The sequence below is a fragment of the Carassius gibelio genome, chromosome A12, assembly GCF_023724105.1.
Source record: "Carassius gibelio isolate Cgi1373 ecotype wild population from Czech Republic chromosome A12, carGib1.2-hapl.c, whole genome shotgun sequence".
Lineage (NCBI taxonomy): Eukaryota > Metazoa > Chordata > Actinopteri > Cypriniformes > Cyprinidae > Carassius > Carassius gibelio.
Window position 1 is genome coordinate 2,397,271 of NC_068382.1, and position 23,465 is coordinate 2,420,735.

Below are 23,465 nucleotides of genomic sequence, written 5' to 3' on the forward strand. Positions count from 1 at the left end.
TGATCTGTGAAATATTATACCAAATTCATACTACCCAAAATTCTTCATACTGTAGACTACCAGTGAAACTGATCACAAATAAATAAATAAATAAATAAATAAATAAATTAGGGTTTCTTTCTTTTATTGCTGATGCAACATTTTCACACCACAGACTGAACAAAATTAAGCATTGCTTGGTAACTGTTCAAAAAAGTATGGATAGTTGTGTAAATATTGTCATACACAGACAGTTATCTGAAGTTTTGGTTGATTCCATTAATTATCTTTTTATCAAGGTTATCTGACATTATCAAGAGGAATTTGTTCTGACACGGTTAAACAGTTGAGTTCTTGTCATATTTTATTACCAAATTCTAAACTATAGCAAATAAACTAATAATGTGATAATGATAATGTGAAAATGATAAGTGATAATGTGAGAAATGTTGAAGGTGTCTGAATAAATTTTTGTTTGATCGTGTATTTTATTTTACAGTGAAGACTGTGCAGTGCTATTTTAAATTAGTTTCTGGACACCTACAAACTTAACTTTAACTTTATTAAACAATTTCAAACAGGGCCCACTGGTACAACCTGCACCAGGGCCCCTCTAACCCCAGCTGCAGCCCTGGGTTAAGGTAACAAGACTGAGCAATGCACTGTGTGTACTGTAAGAAATAAAACAAGAAGGCATGTGGTTTAAAAGATGGCAAGTAAAATAAAAAGCACATTTGTATGTAATACAGTTTCATTATCATCCAGAGCGGCTTACTATTAAAAATTTGTGCGACCAAATCATGTTTTGCGCCAGTAACTGAAAAAGTTAGTCGCGCAAGTGCCACCAGTGGAAAAGGTTAGTGTAGTTCCCTGTATTGTTCATTGTTTGTTCATGCTGCCAGCTGCCCCTGCCGAGGGAATATACTGCCATACTGCTAGTTGCTGTTTACATTCCTCCGAACAACAACAACAGGAGCGATGAGAGGAGCCTACAAATTTGGGCGTGTACTGAGAGACATTTTCAACATCTCACTTAGTCAGGCTGGTGTCCCCATGTTTCAAAGCTACCACCAACATTCCAGTCCCTAAGAAGCCCTCTCCATCCTGCTTCAATGACTACGGTCCAGTTGACCTTACTCCTATTATTATGAAGTGCTTTGAATGGCTAGTCATGCACCATATCAAGTCTAATTAGTGGTGGGCCGTTATCGGCGTTAACCTGCTGAGGCCAGCCTAAAAAGATGCTCAGGACGGTTTACGGGCCACTGCTGCGCATCGTCACGAAAGCTTATCTTTTTCACATGTTTTTAAGCCTTACCGCTTGTCGATTTAAACATTAAAGCATCCAAACACAAGACGCGGTAAAGCTGAACAGAGTAGCTGGTTACTCGCGCTGTGTTCAGTGCGGAGAGAGAGAGAGAACCACGTATCATGGACAGCGACACTGAACCGAGCTCTCTTCTGCAAAGTTCTCCTTGAATTCCCTCCTGCACCTGAACGAACAAATACAAATTGCAGTTTGAACAAACACAAACATGTGAAAGAGCACAATTCAGTACTCGCGGTGTTCTGGTGTTCAGGGCTCACACAGAGAAAGGCGTCTCAAAACACTTGATCATCGAATTTGCTTATTTTTGCTCTTGTGCCGACAAATACATACAAAATGTGTCAAAATATCCACCTTGTAAATTATGCTTGCAAAAACTGTCAGTTATTTCTTAAGTGAAAGTAAACAGTTGAGGAAAAAAATGGGATGTGTATTATATTGGATGCGTTCATGGTCTCTTAAAGTGACCGCGCCTAATTTAGCTACTAGCTGCTGTAATGTTAATCCAAGAAAATGAAAATCACTCACTGCTCTTGACTGAATTTGTAGTTTTAACAGTCAAACCCAAAATTATTCAGACACCAGATATAATTTTTGTTATATATAGCAAAACTGTAATAATGTGAGAAATGTTGAAGGTGTCTGAAAAAATTTAGGTTTGATTGTACATTTCATTTTTACATTGAAGACTATCCAGTGCTATTTTACATTTAATTATTTGGTTTCTGTACCTTGACACCTACAAACTTGAAAAAAACTTAGGCGTAAGGTTGTTTGCACCTTGTGCAATGTAGAATTAGTTTACAGCTTTTTTTTAAGCACGTTGTGATGCATTTTGGAAACAGGAGATGAGCCCCTTTTCTAATGCACCACCTAGCTTGATAAACCCCTGCTCAAAGACTTACTGTTTGTCAATTTTATTTGGGTAACACACATATTCTGAATGTCTTCGGCAGAATTAAAATGAGCCATTTTAATCAAGATTAATCTAGATTAATTTCAAGATCACAGTGAGATTAATCTAGATTTAAAAAAAAATATTCTATGCCCACCACTTAACATTATCACTATATATATATATATATATTAGGGCTGGGACTTTAACGCGTTAATTGAGATTAATTACACAAAAAATAACGCGTTAACTAAGATTAATTAATTACAGAAAAAAAAAATTCCCGCATTTTTAATTACTTAATTTTTGCACCGAGGAACGTTTCTCACTGGATTTGTTTCGGCGGACCGATTATACTGAAGCACCAACTAGCGTTCGCTCCGCATATCACTGCAGTCTGCAGCACATCGAGCCTCAAGTATCACCTCAAGCAAAACATATAGCAGCTAGCGTGGACTTTACACTTTATGTTGAACTATATATTATTTTGTTGGTGCAACGGCCCTAATATATATATATATATATATATATATATATATATATATATATATATATATCAGGGGTGTAACGGTTCACAAAATTCACGGTTCGGTTCGATACGATACACTGATGTCACGGTTCGGTTCGGTTCGGTTCGATACGTTTTAGATACAGCAAAATGTAAAACCTCTCAACTTTTCAGAATGCCGCAAGCGCACCGCGGGTCATGTGACAAGAACCAACCAATCAGCTTCATCCTTTCCCGTAACAACGTTGAGAGCTCAGCCAAGATGAAGGAACAGCTGATCATAGTTGTATATGGATTGCAATTTTGAAATAAATTCAGTAGCAGAGCTACTGCAAGCGATCTTTAGAGCTGCAAATCCATTTATCCTTCGCTGAAATTTCCGCGTCTCATGGAGAGAGCACGTCATTGTTGCTTAGCAAAGACAGACGCCTCATGAGCGCTTCTGCCCGAGCGCTTTGGAAAGGAGGAGAAAGACGCGCTTAGCGTTTTCCATGCGTTTTTAGGCACGATATGTGAACGGCCCCTAAGGCGCTCGCTCACTCAGCACGCGCTGAAGGCTCGTTGCAAAATGTCTAATGCATTTAACAGACCAGAAATATAAGATCCTAAAATAACCAACAGGTCTGGTGTTTGGGTTGGATTCCCTGTAAGATAGTGTCTAAATGCTGCAGGGATAGTTTGCTGCGTGCATGTTTCTCCTTTTTTTCGTCTTTTCCCAGATAGTACTGACGCATATATCCCAGATATTCCCGCTGTTTTTTTTTTTTTGTTTTTTTTTGTAATCCCGCTGGTGTACCCTGTCATGTTGCAGATGCGACATACCGTTGTTTTTTTATCCACCACTCTCTTGCCATCACCATTATAGCTTAAAGGGAATCCAAAGTGCACCCAAACACCAGACCTGTTGGTTATTGGAGGATCTTCTCATTTCTAGTCTGTTAAACGCATTGGCTATTTTGCAACGAGCCTTCAGCGTGTACTGAGTGAGCGAGCGCCTGCTGAGTAGCCTAACATAAACATATAAGATGGTGTTTTTTTCTTCTTCGGGAGTGTCAGGGGCGTTGCCTGTTACGTTGTTTGGGTTATTGGGCTACCTTGTTGAACGCATATCATTATATTTCTTTCTCTCTCTTTTTTTTTTTTTTTTCAAATATAATTAATTACTCCAACGAACCGTTCGGTATACATAATGCGTACCGCGTACCGAACCGAAAGCGTCGTACCGAACGGTTCAATACGAATACGCGTATCGTTACACCCCTAATATATATACACACACACACACATACACACAAGAAGGTATATGTATATATTCGTCACTTACTACAAAATATTCAGAAATCTGAAGAACACGGACTTCAGGAAAGCAGGTTTGATGAATCAGTGGCCTGGTGTCTGCAAGTTAAGATTTTAAAAACACCTTTGCTCATGTGCGAACAAGTATACACACAACCGTGGATGATTCATTTCTCACTTCTGACAAGTCAAGTCAGGGGTGTGCGACAGCGTCGTCTGCAATAATATGGTAAGATTTGTTGTAATGATGTGTGATCTGACATTATCAGGTATATCACCAAATCACATAGAGTGCACTCGCTTGATTTATTAGTCTATTAAAATTTAAAAATCCAGGCATTTTAAATTATAGACAGAAAAATGTATTCTGCATTTTTTTATGTTTATATAATTTAATATAGTTAACTTAATCTATATCACACAAAAAGTACCCTTTTTCTGCAAATATCAGCATGAAGACATTTAATAATCATTTTATACAAGCTTAGTAAAGCAATAAGTGACTTACGTTTTAGACATAGTATTGCTTGTTTTTGCTAAATTTTGCCAACGAAAATATTTCCAAACAAAGATCACAGCACTGCTTTGCATCTCCAAGTAATGGACAGTGTTTACTTATTGAATGAACCAGCTTTTTGAACGAATCGGTTGAATACTCATTAACACAGTCAAATGCTTTGTTTCTGAATGAATCAGCCGTTTGAATGAATCAGTTGAATCTCAATGGCTCATTCATTGACAGTCACTTGTTGGCACCTACTGGCTGTTTTAATTTCAAATTTTGACTATTTTGTTCATGTTTTAAATTATTTAAAATATTAGTATTCAATGTTTTATGTAAAAAAACAAACATTATTTATCCATCTGTAACTGCAGGTTAAATGCATCCATGTCCCTCTGAGATACATAAAATGTAAATAAACCTAAACTCTTTTTCAGATGCAGATTCCAAAAAAGTTTTCTTATGTTGAAACGAAAGACACCAGGTACAGATGAAGTGCTTCTTATTCTTTATCCAAAAATAGAAAATAGATAAAAAGAGTTAAAACTGAACAAAATCTACTGAAGCTGTGTATGAGTATTAAACATTTATATATATATATATATATATATATATATATATATATATATATATATATATATATATATATATATATATATATATATATATTTATATATATATATATATATATATATATATATATATATATTTATTTGCTTTTCCATTTTGCATTTACTTGTACTTTTACTTTCAATACTTAAGTATGTTTAAAAATCTAAATATACTTTTTGTATTTAAGTACAATAGATATCACATACTTTAAGTCTCTATTCTAATATTTAAAGTGAACACTTTACTTGAATTTCCCATTTCTTTATTTTCTTTATGCATTTTTTAATTATCTTATTGAATGTATCTGTATTGTTATTTTATGTGAAATAGATTGAACCAGTTACTTCAATCACAATAATATAGACTGCTACCAATAAACATTTTTTCAACATTACACTGCAAAGGTGAACATAAACTACCTCTGACATAGCATTTGTTTATACAGACTGTTTAATTGTTATAGATCACACCTCTGTGGCTCTCTCCGATCACTGAAGGACACTATTAACCCTCTGGAGGTCGATCCCAGCATTCAAAATTTGAGTTGAGTTACTGAAATAAATGAAGTTTTCCACAACATTAAAATTTATTGAGATGCACCTGTATTATTGGGGGTGGTGTTAGCGCATTGGATAAGACACATGCCTTTGGTGTGAGAGACCCGGGTTCGAATCCACTGTGAGACATCAATGTGTCCCTGAGCAAGACACTTAACCCCTAGTTGCTCCAGAGTCGTGCGACCTCTAACATATATAGCAATTGTAAGTCTCTTTGGATAAAAGCGTCAGCTAAGTGAATAAATGTAATGTAAATGTATTATTCAATATATAGATTTTAAAAGTATCAGTATAATCTGTGTCCCATTCACTAAGAGAGACACAATATGACAAAGTAAGGGGAACTCTACAGTTTAAATGCTGTAATTTTGCATAATTTACAATAAATATAATAATGAATAACATTAGTATCTAATTAAATATAATAAAAACCTTAGGGCTGGACAATATGGCCAAAATTTATATCACAATATATTTCAGTTGATACAAGATAATTCCAATATCGATATGAACACTATAAAAAGCCTTGTAAAAACTGCTAAGAACATCCACAACAGATGCCTGTGCATACAAACTTATGAAAAATTAATTTGCCAAGTCTATGCCTCATTTAAAAGCATATATATATATATATATATATATATATATATATATATATATATATATATATATACAGTATTGTTCAAAATAATAGCAGTACAATGCGACTAACCAGAATAATCAAGGTTTTTAGTATATTTTTTATTGCTACGTGGCAAACAAGTTACCAGTAGGTTCAGTAGATTGTCAGAAAACAAACAAGTCCCAGCATTCATGATATGCACGCTCTTAAGGCTGTGCAATTGGGCAATTAGTTGAAAGGGGTGTGTTCAAAAAAATAGCAGTGTCTACCTTTGACTGTACAAACTCAAAACTATTTTGTACAAACATTTTTTTTTTTTTTTTTCTGGGATTTAGCAATCCTGTGAATCACTAAACTAATATTTAGTTGTATGACCACAGTTTTTTAAAACTGCTTGACATCTGTGTGGCATGGAGTCAACCAACTTGTGGCACCTCTCAGCTGTTATTCCACTCCATGATTCTTTAACAACATTCCACAATTCATTCACATTTCTTGGTTTTGCTTCAGAAACAGCATTTTTGATATCACCCCACAAGTTCTCAATTGGATTAAGGTCTGGAGATTGGGCTGGCCACTCCATAACATTAATTTTGTTGGTTTGGAACCAAGACTTTGCCCGTTTACTAGTGTGTTTTGGGTCATTGTCTTGTTGAAACAACCATTTCAAGGGCATGTCCTCTTCAGCATAGGGCAACATGACCTCTTCAAGCATTTTAACATATGCAAACTGATCCATGATCCCTGGTATGCGATAAATAGGCCCAACACCATAGTAGGAGAAACATGCCCATATCATGATGCTTGCACCTCCATGCTTCACTGTCTTCACTGTGTACTGTGGCTTGAATTCAGAGTTTGGGAGTCGTCTCACAAACTGCCTGTGGCCCTTGGACCCAAAAAGAACAATTTTACTCTCATCGGTCCACAAAATGTTCCTCCATTTCTCTTTAGGCCAGTTGATGTGTTCTTTGGCAAATTGTAACCTCTTCTGCACATGCCTTTTTTTTAACAGAGGGACTTTGCGGGGGATTCTTGAAAATAGATTAGCTTCACACAGACGTCTTCTAACTGTCACAGTACTTACAGGTAACTCCAGACTGTCTTTGATCATCCTGGAGGTGATCATTGGCTGAGCCTTTGCCATTCTGGTTATTCTTCTATCCATTTTGATGGTTGTCTTCCGTTTTCTTCCACGTCTCTCTGGTTTTGCTCTCCATTTTAAGGCATTGGAGATCATTTTAGCTGAACAGCCTATCATTTTTTGCACCTCTTTATAGGTTTTCCCCTCTCTAATCAACTTTTTAATCAAAGTACGCTGTTCTTCTGAACAATGTCTTGAACGACCCATTTTCCTCAGCTTTCAAATGCATGTTCAACAAGTGTTGGCTTCATCCTTAAATAGGGGCCACCTGATTCACACCTGTTTCTTCACAAAATTGATGACCTCAGTGATTGAATGCCACACTGCTATTTTTTTGAACACACCCCTTTCAACTAATTCAACTAATTGCCCAATTGCACAGCCTTAAGAGCGTACATATCATGAATGCTGGGTCTCATTTGTTTTCTGAGAATCTACTGAACCTACTGGTAACTTGTTTGCCACGTAGCAATAAAAAAATATACGAAAAACCTTGATTATTCTGGTTAGTCACATTGTACTGCTATTATTTTGAACAATACTGTATATATATATATATATATATATATATATATATATATATATATATATATATATATATATATATATATATATATATATATATATATAAAAAACAGCACAAATAAAGTTAATAATAATTAATGTTCCGCTTATATACACACACACACACACACACCTAAAGGATTATTAGGAACACCTGTTCAATTTCTCATTAATGCAATTATCTAATCAACCAATGACATGGCAGTTGCTTCAATGTATTTAGGGCTGTGGTCTAGGGCTGTCACTTTTGTGAAAAAAATCATTTTCGATTTTTAAGACATAAGTGTTTATTGAATTGATTGTAAAATCGATTTTTCATGTCTAAAAAAAAAAAAAAGACGTTTCCTTTTTCAAAGTCAAATAACGGACGAACGTAAAGAGAGCGATGGAAACGCACAAGTCAGCAATATTTCCTATTGTCCGAATATGTACAGTCCCTGACTCTGCAGGACCGTTTTTTTTATTAACTCTTGCGGATGGAAGCAGGCTACCTTGTCCATATGCCATACAGCCATATGAATTACTTTTGGGTGGTATGGGGAATTTTCTAATGTAACCTATCGCTGGGCTAACTATGATTAGCAATGTGTATTATTTTAAGAGACCATTCAAAGGATGGCACACACATCTATCGCTGTATGTTTGTTTAACATTTAAACTAGCTAGTGCGCTAAAGGTTGGCGACTTTTCACCTATAAAACAGAATCTTGCTGATTTACTAGATAAAACCAACACACCAGTTCATATGCATAGATTATTTTACCTGATATGAAGTGTGCACTGCAAACACAAGCATTATTTATGATCAACTCCGTCCAGTCTGTACGCCGTATTGCATTCAACCACAATTGTCTTGATTTCCGTGAAGGAATATCTGCCGGGATCCGGTAAAACTTTAGTTTTGAAAAAAAAGTGCAGTTCCTTCTATTCTGTCAGCCAAAAACCCAACAAGAAGACATTTTAAAGTCAAAACCTCACACTTTTAGAGCACCTGCAATGAGTTCTGCCTTATGTTTTGCCTCCAGCTACAGTGGTGACGCGATTAAGGCGCGTAAAATTGCTGGTATTTTCTGTGTAGCTTTCGCAACATATATTGCACTTTCGGAATTCTTTATTTTCTTTTTCTGCTTGTTTGTGAGTTTTGTTACATCTATATTTTTAATTGTTTTATTCTTTTAAAATTAATAGTATACATATTTGGTTAAAATCGATTCCCTATTTTCATTTTCGAAACTTTTTTGGTTGGTCCGATCGATTGTGCAATCGATTTTCGAACTAAAAGTGACAGCCCTAGTGTGGTCCTGGTAAAGACAATCTCCTGAACTCCAAACTGAATGTCAGAATGGGAAAAAAAGGTGATTTAAGCAATTTTGAGTGTGGCATGGTTGGTTGGTGTCAGACGGGCTGGTCTGAGTATTTCACAATCTGCTCAGTTACTGGGATTTTCACGTACAACCATTTCTAGGATTACAAAGAATGGTGTGAAAAGGGAAAAACATCCATTATGCGGCAGTCCTGTGGGCGAAAATGCCTTGTTGATGCTAGAGGTCAGAGGAGAATTGGCCGACTCATTTGGCGTTGACAGAATTAGAACATGGATCCATCATGCCTTGTTACCACTGTGCAGGCTGGTGGTGGTGGTGTAATGGTGTGGGGGATGCTTTCCTGGCACACTTTAGGCCCCTTAGTGCCAATTTGGCATCGTTTAAATGCCAGAGCCTACCTGAGCATTGTTTCTGACCACGTCCATCCCTTTATGACCACCATGTACCCATCCTCTGATGGCTACTTCCCGCAGGATAATGCACCATGTTACAAAGCTTGAATCATTTGTCAAAATTGGATTCTTGAACATGACAATGAGTTCACTGCACTAAAATGGCCCCCACAGTCACCAGATCTCAACCCAATAGAGCATCTTTGGGATGTGGTGGAACGGGAGCTTCGTGCCCTGGATGTGCATCCCACAAATCTCCATCAACTGCAAGATGCTATCCTATCAATATGGGCCAACATTCCTAAAGAATGCTTTCAGCACCTTGTTGAATCAATGCCACGTAGAATTAAGGCAGTTCTGAAGGCGAAAGGGGGTCAAACACAGTATTAGTATGGTATTCCTAATAATCCTTTAGTTGAATATATATATATATATATATATATATATAAATATATATATATATATATTTTTTTTTTCGTATTATTGTATTTAGCCTTCATACAAACAATAAATGTGAAGTCACTTTCAAATAATCGTCTCACCTAATTAATATTAATATCTTAAACTTTAAACTATAGGCTAATATACACTACTTGTCAAAAGTTTTTGAAACAGTAAGATTTGTAATGTTTTTTTAAAAAAATTATCCTCTGCTCACCAATTCTGCATTTATTGGATCCAAAATACAGCAAGAAAAATAAAATTTTGAAATATTTTTACAATATTTTTGGTAATTTGTACATGATTGTATTTCTGAAAAAAAAAAAAAAAATGTTATGCGTGGTTAGTGAAAAACTAAAAATTTTAAAACACTTGAATAAGGCCACAAAACACAAAGAACAATGGTTCCCGGGATTTTTTATAACAGGAGCTTGTAGCCTAGAATCTTTCTTTCTAAATGATGTGAAAATCATCTTGTTTAATCACTCACAGAAAACAATGTATTGATTAAAATTTTCTAAGACACCTTTTGTTGGTAATAGTCATATGCGAGTAGGCGTCAACTATCATGAATATTGTTGTGATTTACACCTGAGAAGACAAAGGCCTGCATAATGATTATCTATAAGGCAGTGTGCTCCAAAACGGTGACAATATTTGCTTTTAGAAGATATAAGAATTCAAAGCTTGCAGTTCATCTCAACAAATTTTTTGATGTTACATCATACTTCATCTTCTCATCAAATCTTCTGACCAATTAAATACTCTCTAGAATCTTAAGCACCCATCTCCTGCACTATAACTATAGACACTGACACGCCAGCTAAGATGAGTCACTTGTTCACAGTGTAGTATTTCCTGCACAGTGAACGTTTCGTAGTGCACAGTGTAGGTGACAGGGAATGATTCAGACAGTGTATATATGCTTTTATTTATGCAAATGAGGTCTGGTTTCACGTTGTTTCACACAAACCGTGGCAGTGCATATCCAGTAGGAAATCTACAAAATATCTTTATGTAACATAATCTTTACTTAATATCCTAATGAATTTTGCCATAAAAGAAAATCTATAATTTTGACACATGCAATGTTTTTTTTTTTTTTTGGCTATTGCTAAAAATACACCCCAGCGACTTAAGACATAAAGTTTTGTGGTCCAGGGTCACATATACTGTATTGTCATACCATCCAACCCTAAATTACTTCATGATTTTCTGCTCCGAATAAATTTTGGAAGGGTAAACAAAAAAAAGGCTTTTAAAGACCATTTTAAGGCATAAAGAAACCTTTCCCCTTTTTGTTCCATAAAGCTACTAAGAAGCCAAACTACTCGACATTGATGCATGAATCTCTGTCTCTTTTATGTCACCCTGAAAACCCACTGCTAGAATTCACGACACAGAGAATCATCAATCAGTCAGTTTACCTTTCTCCATTACTGCATCAATCTGTGTCACTGATAAATGTGCTTTCTGTGTATCTGCCTAATTGTTTGTCTGGTTTGCTTTGTTCTCCATGGTACCTAAAAGCCATTCAGGGAAGGTTTAGTGGCTGACAAGGCACATTAATGGTCACACCAAAGTGTATTTGGTGTACCACCACATTTATTAGGGCCCGAGCACCGATGGTGTGAGGACCCTCTTGGAATTGCTCCGTTTATTATTATTATTAGGGCCCGAGCACCGATGGTGTGAGGACCCTATTGTATCTGCTCTGTTTTTAGGGCCCGAGCACCGAGGTGCGAGGACCCTCTTGTATCTGCTTTGTTTATTAGGGCCCAAGCACCGAGGTGCGAGGACCCTCTTGTATCTGCTTTGTTTATTATTATTAGGGCCCGAGCACCGATGGTGCGAGGACCCTCTTGGAATTGCTCTGTTTATTAGGGCCCGAGCACCGATGGTGTGAGGACCCTATTGTCTCTGCTCTGTTTCTTATTATTATTCTTCCGCTTCTCCAAAATGAATCGCATTTTTGAGGGCTTAAACATACTCAAAAAGTCATGAAACTTTGCACACGTGTCAAACCTGGTGAAAATTTTCGTCTGATATAGGATTCAGAAGAGGGTGTGGCAAAATGGCTCGACAGCGCCACCTATACTAAGAAAATCAACAGCCTTCCGGCTATGTTTCACGTACATGCACGAAAATTGGCACACATATGTAACACACCAATACCTACAAAAAAGACTCTTGGAGCAAAATTCTAAACCCAACAGGAAGTCGGTTATTTTTAATATTATGAGCGTTGTATTTCAACGAACTCCTCCTATAGATTTCTTCAAATCAACACCAAATTTGGTATGCCTAATCTAAAGGCCTTTGCAAAGTTAAATTGCGAAGATCTTGAGTTTTCGTTGAAGGGCGTGTCCGTGGCGGCCTGGCGAATTTCGATATTTCTGTATGAAAAATGAAGTTGCTATAACTCAGACATACAATGTCCAATCTGCCCCAAACTTCACATGTTTCATGAGACTCCGAACCTGAACAGATTGACATGCCCATATTCAGTTATAGTCATAGCGCCACCTATTGGCAACAGGAAGTGACATATTTTAAGCTGTGACAGACCACTCCTTGAAATTTTTTGACATCAATGTCTTTTTTATGGTCAGTCTAATCTAAAGGCCTGTGCAATGTTAAATTATGAAGATCTTGGGTTTTCTTGAAAAGGCGTGTCCATGGCACAGTGACAAAGTTCAAATTCTCGCCATGGGAATAAAAGATTTTATAACTCAGGCATAAAATGTCCGATCTTGCCCAAATTTCACATGTGTGATAAGGGTCCTGGCCTGAACAGATCTGAAGGCCAATATTCCATCGGGTGTGGCAAAATGGCTCGATAGTGCCACCTATAAACTTTCAACGGAGTGCGTATACACATTTAACGGAGTGCCTCTCGAGCTATGTTTCACGTACATATACAAATATCGGTACACACATGTAACACACCAATATCTGCGAAAAAGTCTCTTGGTTTGAAATCCAAATCCCAACAGGAAGTCGGTTATTTAGAATTTTCTCTGCAAAATTGGTGTTGTTTTTGCCATTTTCAGGGGTTGTACTTTAACTAACTCCTTCTAGCGATTTATTCAGATCAACACCAAACTTGGTCAGTGTAATCTAAAGGCCTTTGGGAAGTTAAATTGCGAAGATCTTGAGGTTTCGTTAAAGGGCGTGTCCATGGCGGCCTGACAAATTTCGATGTTTCGCCATGAAAAAGGAAGTTGCTGTATGTAGGGAGGCCGACCAGTTGGAGTGGAAAAGGGAAATGACGTGCTGTACAAAAAGTTGATGCAAATCCAAAAATGTTGTTTTATTGGAAGGTGCAAAAATATTGTCAGTGCAAAAGAGAAAACAAAAATAAACAAAAACTGTACAAAAAGAAAAGAAAACAGCAACAATGTGCTAATTCTGGCTAAACCAAACGGCCCAAGTTTGCAACACTGCTCAGCATTAGAGTCCACAATCAGAACTGAACTTCTTTCAGTCATACAGCCTATTTATAGGCTGAAGCCCCGCCTATAGAGCATACCAACTACGTACAAATGTTTTAGTCTTTGAGTGATCAAATTAAATAATATAAACACCCAACACAACAATCAAACCTTGCAAACAGGTAAAACAACAACCATTAACAGAGACAGAGCTGAACAACTAATCAAATGGCAAAAGAAGATTTTCCTAAATCCCATCCCCCTCTGACATCACACCAAAATGGTATCTTCCACAGGAAGTGATGTGGCTATTGCTTTAAAAAGACAGATTGACCTGGATTATGGGTTTGGTCGTACAGAGGGTGAACCTGGAAGTTTAACTGCAAAAAGGTTTGTGGAAAATATGTGAAAAATAAAGGTAATTATCCTATGAATTATTAAGTGTCCTGGCATTCTGTTATTTTTAGAAAAATGATAGCAAACTTTAAGGAAAACTATCAAGATTTGAAAACTATGACTAACACAGATGCAACAAACTTTAGATTAAATAAAACAACAACTCCATAAAACTTTCCTGAGGTGTACACAGATGTTAATGATGCCGGCAATGCACAGTTTCAGTGAAATGGGTATATGTTTTAAAGTCCAAGTTTATATAGTCACCAGGCTAACCTGTGACATTTCCCCCCCTTTCCTCAGACACCTGAGGTGTCCTAGAGAGGTAATCTGCAGCACAATTTTGTGACCCAGCTTTGTACAAAATTTCAAAATCAAATGGTTGGATGGCTAAAAACCATCTGGTGATACGAGCATTTGTGTCTCTCATACGGCCTAACCAGGTCAATGCCCTGTGATCAGTCTCAAGTATGAATTTGCGTCCCAGCAGGTAGTATCTTAAAGCATCCAATGCCCATTTAATTGCCAGGCACTCCTTTTCTACTGTAGAATACCTAGATTCACGGGGAAGGAGCTTTCTGCTGATGTAGGCAATTGGTTGGAGCTGCCCTTGACCTTCCTGAAGCAGTACAGCCCCAAGGCCACGCTCAGAGGCGTCCGTCTGTACAGTGAAAGTCTTTTCAAAGTTGGGACTCTGTAAAACAGGCTCTGTGCATAAAGAGCTCTTTAAGTCCTGAAAAGCCCTTTCACAGTCCTGAGTCCAGTTAACTTTACTTGGCTTGTCTTTTTTAGTTAAATCAGTTAGGGTAACGGCTCGTTCAGAGAAGTTGGGGATAAAACGCCTGTACCACCCCACCAGTCCGAGGAAAGAACGGACCTGTTTCTTGGTCACTGGCCGTTCAGCATTCTTGATGGCCTCCACTTTGCCCACCTGGGGACGTATTACTCCATGACCTAGCACATACCCTAAGTATTGTGTTTCAGCCCTGGCTAGGGTGCATTTGTCTGGCCGGATGGTTAAACCAGCATTCTTAATTCTCAGTAGTACGTCCTTCAGATGACACATATGTTCCTGCCAAGTTTGACTATAGATGATTATGTCATCTAAGTATGCAGCAGCAAACCTCTCAGTCCCCCTAAGGATCTGGTCCATCATCCTTTGGAAAGTAGCTGGAGCTCCATGAAGGCCAAAGGGTAGGACACAGAACTGAAAATGTCCAAAGGGTGTTTTAAATGCGGTCACCTCCTTGCTCTCTGGACTTAGTGGAACCTGCCAATATCCTTTGCATAGGTCGAGTGTGGTGAGATACTTTGCTCTGCCAAGACTCTCTACTACCTCATCCACTCTTGGCATGGGATACGGGTCAAATTTGCTCACACTATTGAGTTTGCGAAAATCCAGACAGAATCTAAGAGTGCCATCCTTCTTGGGCACTAGGACAATGGGATTGCTCCATTCACTGGATGAAGGTTCAATCACACCAAGGCTTTGCATGGTCTCCAACTCCTCCTTCATAACTGGCAGAAGTCTTTCTGGGACCCGATATACTGGCTGACAAATGGGTTTGGGATCCTTGAGAGTTATGTGGTGGTGGATAACACTTGTTCTGCCAGGTGTTTCCATAAAAAGTTGGGCTGGAATACATTGTAGAAGTTCCTGTCTTTTACCATCTTCCAGGTGCTCAAAATTCAGCTGACTGTTCCCCTGACGCCCAGGCAGGTATTGTTCCTCGATTTCCTCCTCTCCCTCAATGGATCTCACGAACAAAGCAGTTGCGGTTCCCACTTCTTCCTCAGACATAGGTTCTAATTGTGTTGAACGAGAATACCACTTCTTCAACATGTTAACATGGAAGATTTGCAAGGGCTGGGTCCTGGAGGGGATCTCTATCTCATATGTCACAGGACCCACTTTCCGCTTTATTTGGTAGGGGCCCTGCCACCTAGCCAGCAGTTTATGCTCACTCGTTGGTAACAACAACAATACCTTTTCACCTGGTTCAAATGCACGGGATCTGGCTGATCTGTCGTACCACTCTTTTTGCCGTTTTTGGGACTGCAGGAGATTTTCTCGTGCAAGGGTTGTTGTCTTTTGCAGATGCTCTCTCATCTTTAGCACATAGGAGATAATATTTTTCTTGTCTGGTTTATCATTAGCCTCCCAACTCTCCCTCAGTACATCCAGAGGCCCTCTGACATCGTGAGCATACAACAGTTCAAATGGCGAGAACCCTGTGGAGGCATGAGGCACCTCTCGATATGCAAACAGGAGGAATGGAAGCCACTTGTCCCAGTCTTTGCCCGTGTCAGACACATATTTTCTCAGCATTGTTTTCAAGGTCTGGTTAAAACGTTCAACAAGACCATCAGTCTGTGGATGGTAGGGGGTGGTCCGTACTCTTTTTATGCCTAGCAATTGATATACCTTTTGTAGGGTGTGGCTCATGAAGTTTGGGCCCTGATCTGTGAGCACTTCCTGAGGTATGCCTACCTGCGAGAAAAAACGTAGGAGTACAGTGGCTATTTGCTTAGCTGTGACCTCTCTTAGTGGGTATGCCTCAGGGTATCTGGTAGCATAATCGCAAATAACCAAAATAAATCGGTTCCCTCTCTGACTCTTTTCCACAGGCCCAACTATGTCCACCCCTATTCGCTTAAAAGGAGTGTCAACTACAGGAAGTGGTATAAGGGGTGCGTAGGCAGGAGTACGGCCCGTAGTGAGCTGGCATTCTGGACAAGATTTACAGAACTCCTTAACCTCACTGTACATCTTTGGCCAGTAAAATCTTTTTGCAATTCGCATTAATGTCTTCATAAAAGCCAAATGACCTGCCCAGGGAATAGAATGCCCAAGTTCTAATACCTCCTTCCTGTATGCTTTAGGTACTATTAGCTGCAGTCCCTCTTCCTTACTCTGTCGGTACAAAAGACTATTTTGTACAACAAAAGTCTCACCAAGCAAAGACAGAACACCATCATTTTCCTCAGCCTGTTTAAAACATTCAGTCAAGGTTAAGTCCTTACGCTGAAGTTGGGCTAGATTACCAGGGAAAACTAAGTCTGCTTCAGTGAGTTCGGGTTCTTCTACCCCTTCCTCAGCTTGCTCTGAAGTTTCCAACAACCCTTCAACCCATTCCCTGCGTTTCTGCAGCCTTTCCTGCTCTGTAGGCCGTGACTCACCTAAGCTAGTCTCAGAGCTGAAGGGCATTTCGTGCAGAATGTCTGGTGTTATTTCTTGGGGCTGTGGAATCTGACTAAGCTGCTTGGCTTGGGCCCTTGTGACAACGCCACACCATACAGTCTCTTGCAGCAATTCAGCTAATACAGGGAAGTCAGTACCTAACAGTACAGGATAGGGCAGCTTGCTTGCAACACCCACATTCATCAGATAGGACTGATTACAGACCTCAATATAAACCTCAGCAGTAGGCAACTCAGTGCTATCCCCATGCACACCGCAAACTATCACTGCGTCTCCTTCACTCCAGGAATCTCTGGGTATATATTGGGCCTGGACCAGTGTATGGGAACAACCTGTGTCCACCAACGCAGAAAGGGGTTTACCATTTAACAGTACAGTGATGACTGGCTCTCGATCGGGCTGTGTTCTTAACTGTTCTGGCCGGGGCATATAACAAAGACTAGCTGTCTTGGGCTTCTTGAGTGGGCAAAGGGGCCTAGTGTGACCTGGCTCACCACAGTTATAACATATGACAATCTCTCCCTTAACTGTTGTCTGGGGCATTGTGGCCAATGTTGGGGGTTTAAAATGACTGGGCTTAAATATTTTAGGGCCTCTTTGAGAGTGTGAACCTCCCCCCAACCCATCAGACTTACCCTGCAAAGGGTGCAAGATGCCAGCATATCGAGTAGTTCCAGGTCCCTTCCGGGCAGCAATGTAGGCCTCAACCAATGTTGCAGCCTCTGCAGCGGTGTCGGGATCTCTTTCCTTTACCCAAGTCCTCACCTCAGGGTACAACACTCGCAGGTACTGCTCCAGCACCAGGGACTCCATAATATCCATCTTATTACTTTGCTCATAGTGTACCCATTTGGAGAACAAGTCCTTCAGTCGGATGTAGAGTTCCGTAGGGGTTTCATCGGCAGGGGTACTAAGGGACCGAAATCTCAACCGGTATGTCTCTGCACCAATTTCATATTTTTTTAGAATTGCAGCTTTCACTTGGTCATAGTCTCTGGTTTGTAAGGAGTTCATAGCCACAAAAGCACTTCGGGCCTTGCCAGTTAATAAGGGAATAAGACGAACGGCCCAGTCATCCCTTGGCCACTGATACACCTCTGCAAGTCTTTCAAAAGTTGTAAGGTAGTGTTCAATATCATCACTGTCCTCCAGCTTGGCTATTCGAGGTTCATGGTCTATCACCCGATTAGCAGCTCCTGCCGAAGCTCCAGTTCTTGTCCGCTCCATGTCTAGCTGCATTTGGGTGACCTGGTGGCTGAGGACCTTGTAATTTTGTTCACGGCGAGAAGTCTCCCTCTCCTGCCTTTCATCCCGGTCCTTTTGATACTGCATGAATGACTGAAACATTTGTGCCAGCGCTGTGATGGCAGCATCTCCCCCAGTGATTGGGATTTCTGCAGGCAACAATCTCTCCTCATCAGCACCTCCAGCAGCAGTTTGATCCATTACTGCATCTGTGCCCTCTACAGGCTGACCCCTCGTTTTAGGTGGCATGTCAGCAGGGCATTACCTTATGTAAGCACGTCACTCACTGGTGGGAGGATCCCACTTCTGACACCATATGTAGGGAGGCCGACCAGTTGGAGTGGAAAAGGGAAATGACGTGCTGTACAAAAAGTTGATGCAAATCCAAAAATGTTGTTTTATTGGAAGGTGCAAAAATATTTTCAGTGCAAAAGAGAAAACAAAAATAAACAAAAACTGTACAAAAAGAAAAGAAAACAGCAACAATGTGCTAATTCTGGCTAAACCAAACGGCCCAAGTTTGCAACACTGCTCAGCATTAGAGTCCACAATCAGAACTGAACTTCTTTCAGTCATACAGCCTATTTATAGGCTGAAGCCCCGCCTATAGAGCATACCAACTACGTACAAATGTTTTAGTCTTTGAGTGATCAAATTAAATAATATAAACACCCAACACAACAATCAAACCTTGCAAACAGGTAAAACAACAACCATTAACAGAGACAGAGCTGAACAACTAATCAAATGGCAAAAGAAGATTTTCCTAAATCCCATCCCCCTCTGACATCACACCAAAATGGTATCTTCCACAGGAAGTGATGTGGCTATTGCTTTAAAAAGACAGATTGACCTGGATTATGGGTTTGGTCGTACAGAGGGTGAACCTGGAAGTTTAACTGCAAAAAGGTTTGTGGAAAATATGTGAAAAATAAAGGTAATTATCCTATGAATTATTAAGTGTCCTGGCATTCTGTTATTTTTAGAAAAATGATAGCAAACTTTAAGGAAAACTATCAAGATTTGAAAACTATGACTAACACAGATGCAACAAACTTTAGATTAAATAAAACAACAACTCCATAAAACTTTCCTGAGGTGTACACAGATGTTAATGATGCCGGCAATGCACAGTTTCAGTGAAATGGGTATATGTTTTAAAGTCCAAGTTTATATAGTCACCAGGCTAACCTGTGACACTGTAACTCAGACATACAATGTCCAATCTGCCCCAAACTTCACATGTTAGATAAGAGTTCTGCCCTTAACAGCTCTACATGCCCATTTTCAGTTATAGCTATAGCACCACCTGCTGGCAACAGGAAGTGACATATTTTACGCTGAGACAAACTACTCCTAGATATTTTTTGACATTAATGTATTTTTTTGTGGTCAGTCTAATCCAAAGGCCTGTCCAATGTTTAATTGTGGTAATCTTGAGTTTTTGTTAAAGAGTGTGTCCATGGCGCCATGACAAAATTTGATGTCTCGCCACAGCAAGAGAAGTTGTTGTAACTCAGGCATAAAATATTTGATCTTCCGCAATCTTCACATGTTCCATAAAAGTCCTGGCCTGAACACATCTGAAGGCCAATATTCCATAATAATGAGAGCGCCACCTGCTGGCAACAGGAAGATTGGAACAGTGTATATGGAATATACTTTGATATATTCCACTTATATTTATGACTTTAAATGCATATTTCTCACCGTTCACCTTTTTACTAATGCAACTCGTTGGCGGGGAGCCTGGGTGCGAGGGCCCGTTCATCGCTGCTTGCAGCTTTAATTATTAGGGCCCGAGCACCGATGGTGCGAGGACCCTCTTGGAATTGCTCCGTTTATTATTATTAGGGCCCGAGCCAATGGGCGCAGGGCCCTATTGTTCCCCTAAGGATTATTCTTATTATTATTATTATTATTATTATTATTTTTTATTTTTTATGAATCTTCCGGGGGTTTTTGGGGGCCTTAACATACTCAAAAACTCTTGAAAATTGGCACACACATTGGAACCTGCGGCCATCAGGACGCCGCAGAGGATGGGACCCGGGCGTGGCTCTACAGCGCCCCCTGGAATACAGACAGAAATCTTGAACCATAGCTCACACACACTTGCATGTATTTATATGAAACTCAGTACCCTTATAGATATCATTAGGCCGAACAAATTTTGCGCTCTATGCCATAGGCTCCGCCCAACAGGAAGTCAGCTATTCAGGGCTGTTTAAAAAAAGCATGCTGTGGAATTTGATATACTTGTCATAGGTGTTTTACTTGATTGCCACCAAACTCGGTCAACATGATCTCAAGACATTGGGGATGAAAAATTGCCAGGGGATTTTTAATATCTCGAACGGTTTGCCCGTGGCGAGGCGTTGAAATTAGGGCAAAAAATTAGAAACAGGAAATGCCTAATAACATCCACATACATTAACTGAGTTTGATCAAACTTCATCAGTTTGTTCGATGTATGATACCGATCGCATATATGTGACTATTAAGAGTCAGCGTTATAGCGCCACCAACTGGCAGCAGGAATTGAGTCATTTTCAAAATGCTTTGAATTCAGCATCTTATTTTTACTCGATTTGCTTCAAACTTCATCGATGTAAATCTGTTGTGGGGATATTGATATCTTATATATTGTTGCCATGGCAACGTGTCAAACTTGAATATTCTGTTATGGTGATTTTGAGGCAGATAAACTCAGATTTACATGATTTACATACAGATTTACATACAGTGCTTCATGTTTAAACATGCAACAATTTCTTAATCAGTTTACAGACAAATGTATTTTCCCCAATAAGTTAAAGGACAGGTAATGAATAACAAAAATGCATGTTGTTTTATTAAAGGAAAAATATATTTATATTGAAAATATAAATTATAGGTATAATGTATGAAAATAGACATTTTGCATATTAATCCATGAAGCCAACCCCCCTAAAATAGGCTACCACTTTTAATGCTCTGATACAAAGTAAACCACAATTTCTTTTGAATAATATAAAAAGCGCCACTAAAATAAAAAGGTTAAAGCGCCACTCAGTGGTAAAAGGCTGCAAATGCACTTTATACCGCCGCCACAGCGGTACGTGCGGCGGTAAAAAGGGCCTTTTGAATGTCTACTTAGTGTATAAAGCCCTGAATGGTTTAGCACCTCAGTATTTGAATGAGCTCCTGTTACATTATACATTACAAAACTTTGATAATACCTAGAATATCAAAATCAACGAGTCCGTCTGTTGTTTCGTTATCTAGCTTGGCTCAGTGTTCATCTTTAGTCCTCTCTCTCACAACTCTCTCTCACAACAGACACGGAAGAGAAGACAATGCTGAATAAAGTCGTATTTTTTTGCAATTTTTGGACCAAAATGTATTTTCGATGCTTCAAAAAATTCTAACTGACCCTCTGATGTCATATGGACTACTTTGATTATTTTTTTCTTACCTTTCTGGACATGGACAGTATACTGTTCACACACCTTCAATTAAGGGACTGAGAGCTCTTGGATTAAATCTAAAATATCTTAAACTGTGTTCCAAAGATAAACGGAGGTCTTACAGGTTTGGAAAAACATGAGGGTAAGTTATTAATGTCATAATTTTGCTATTTGGGTGAACTAACCCTGTAAGCAATAATCACACAAATAATGTTGTTGTTTTTTTTCTGAAAGTAAGCGCAATTGGCTTACACTTTAGACACACCATTGTCTATTTTTATATTTCATTTATGAGAATATTTCCAAACAAAGCTATAGCAGAAGCACTGTGAGTCTATGAGCAATACATTTAGGTGATAACTTTCTAATTAAATAAACATTTTCAACAATTCTCAAAGATTCAAAGACCAATTTTAGAATCAGTTCCCTTGATTCAGTTTCATATTTCAAAATAGCATTACTTTTTCCATAATTTCATTTCTATATTCACAATATTACACTTTATAAAACATTAATCTCAAAACATTATTTATGCAATTGTAATTGCAGAGACAATAGCTCATGACTTCTGAGCCGCATTAAACAATCTGTGCAAAAACATCTGTCACTTTAGAAGCAGCTTCTTATGCAAAAAATGGGAAATCAGAAACAAATATTGTTTTTTCTGAAGACAAGATTGACTGAAATGATAATCATTAATACTTAAAACTTGTGACTTAAATGTCTACGGTTTTCAGTGTCTAAAAATGCAACTGACAGAATTAGCACAAATTGTAAATGTTCAGTAATTCTTTTTACAATATTGTTTGTTAAATTATGCACATTATTTGCTGTTTGTCACATGTAACAAGAAATTTTAATTGCAGAGTCAACGTGCTCATGACTTCTGAGTTGCATTAAACAATCTGTGCAAAAACATCTCTATCTTTAGAAGCAGCTTCTTATGTGAAAAATGGGAAATAAGACAAACAAATATTGTTTTTTTTCTGAAGACAAGATTGACTGAAATGATAATCATTAATACTTAAAACTTGTGACTTAAATGTCTACTGTTTTCAGTGTCTAAAAATGCAACTGACAAAATTAGCACAAATTGATGTTTGTCACATTGCTTGTGATATAATGGCATCCTTTTCCACTGGCTAAAATCACAAATATATTTCTTACCTGTAGGAAACTCCGTTGTTTAAATCATAATTGTAATCTTTAAATGGTTAATCATGCAACTCTAACTAGAATGTGTGTGTGTTTGTCTAAAAAAAGGTGTCATCAAGCTCATCATACCTTGCGGGTGGGATGTATTTCCGAGACACACCATCCTGTTTGCTCTCCAAAAAGGTCTCCTAAAATAACACACAAAGATTTTTAACGTATTAAAAATTTAGTTTATTCAAGATAACAATATTTTTTTATATATTAAATTACACAATTAGAAGAGTAAAGTTTGTAAACCGATTTTGGTGTTAGTGTGTCTAAGCCTAGTTTGAAAGTTTAAACATTTAAAAAAAATTGCTAGGTTGTTCTGGGTGGTGCTAGGCAGTTGCTAAGGTAATATAAATAGTTGCCAGTGTGTTA

General features: G+C 38.4%; 1 protein-coding gene across 3 annotated transcripts in view; it reads right to left on the reverse strand.

The window, feature by feature from the left end:
- Window positions 1-23,465, reverse strand: part of becn1 (beclin 1, autophagy related) — a 190,227-nt gene that overhangs the window by 107,141 nt on the left and 59,621 nt on the right. For all 3 annotated transcript variants that reach the window (XM_052612180.1, XM_052612181.1, XM_052612182.1), the window contains one exon: window positions 23,175-23,233. In XM_052612180.1, the coding sequence (XP_052468140.1) occupies window positions 23,175-23,233 (59 nt within the window). The remainder of the gene's footprint in view (window positions 1-23,174; window positions 23,234-23,465) is intronic.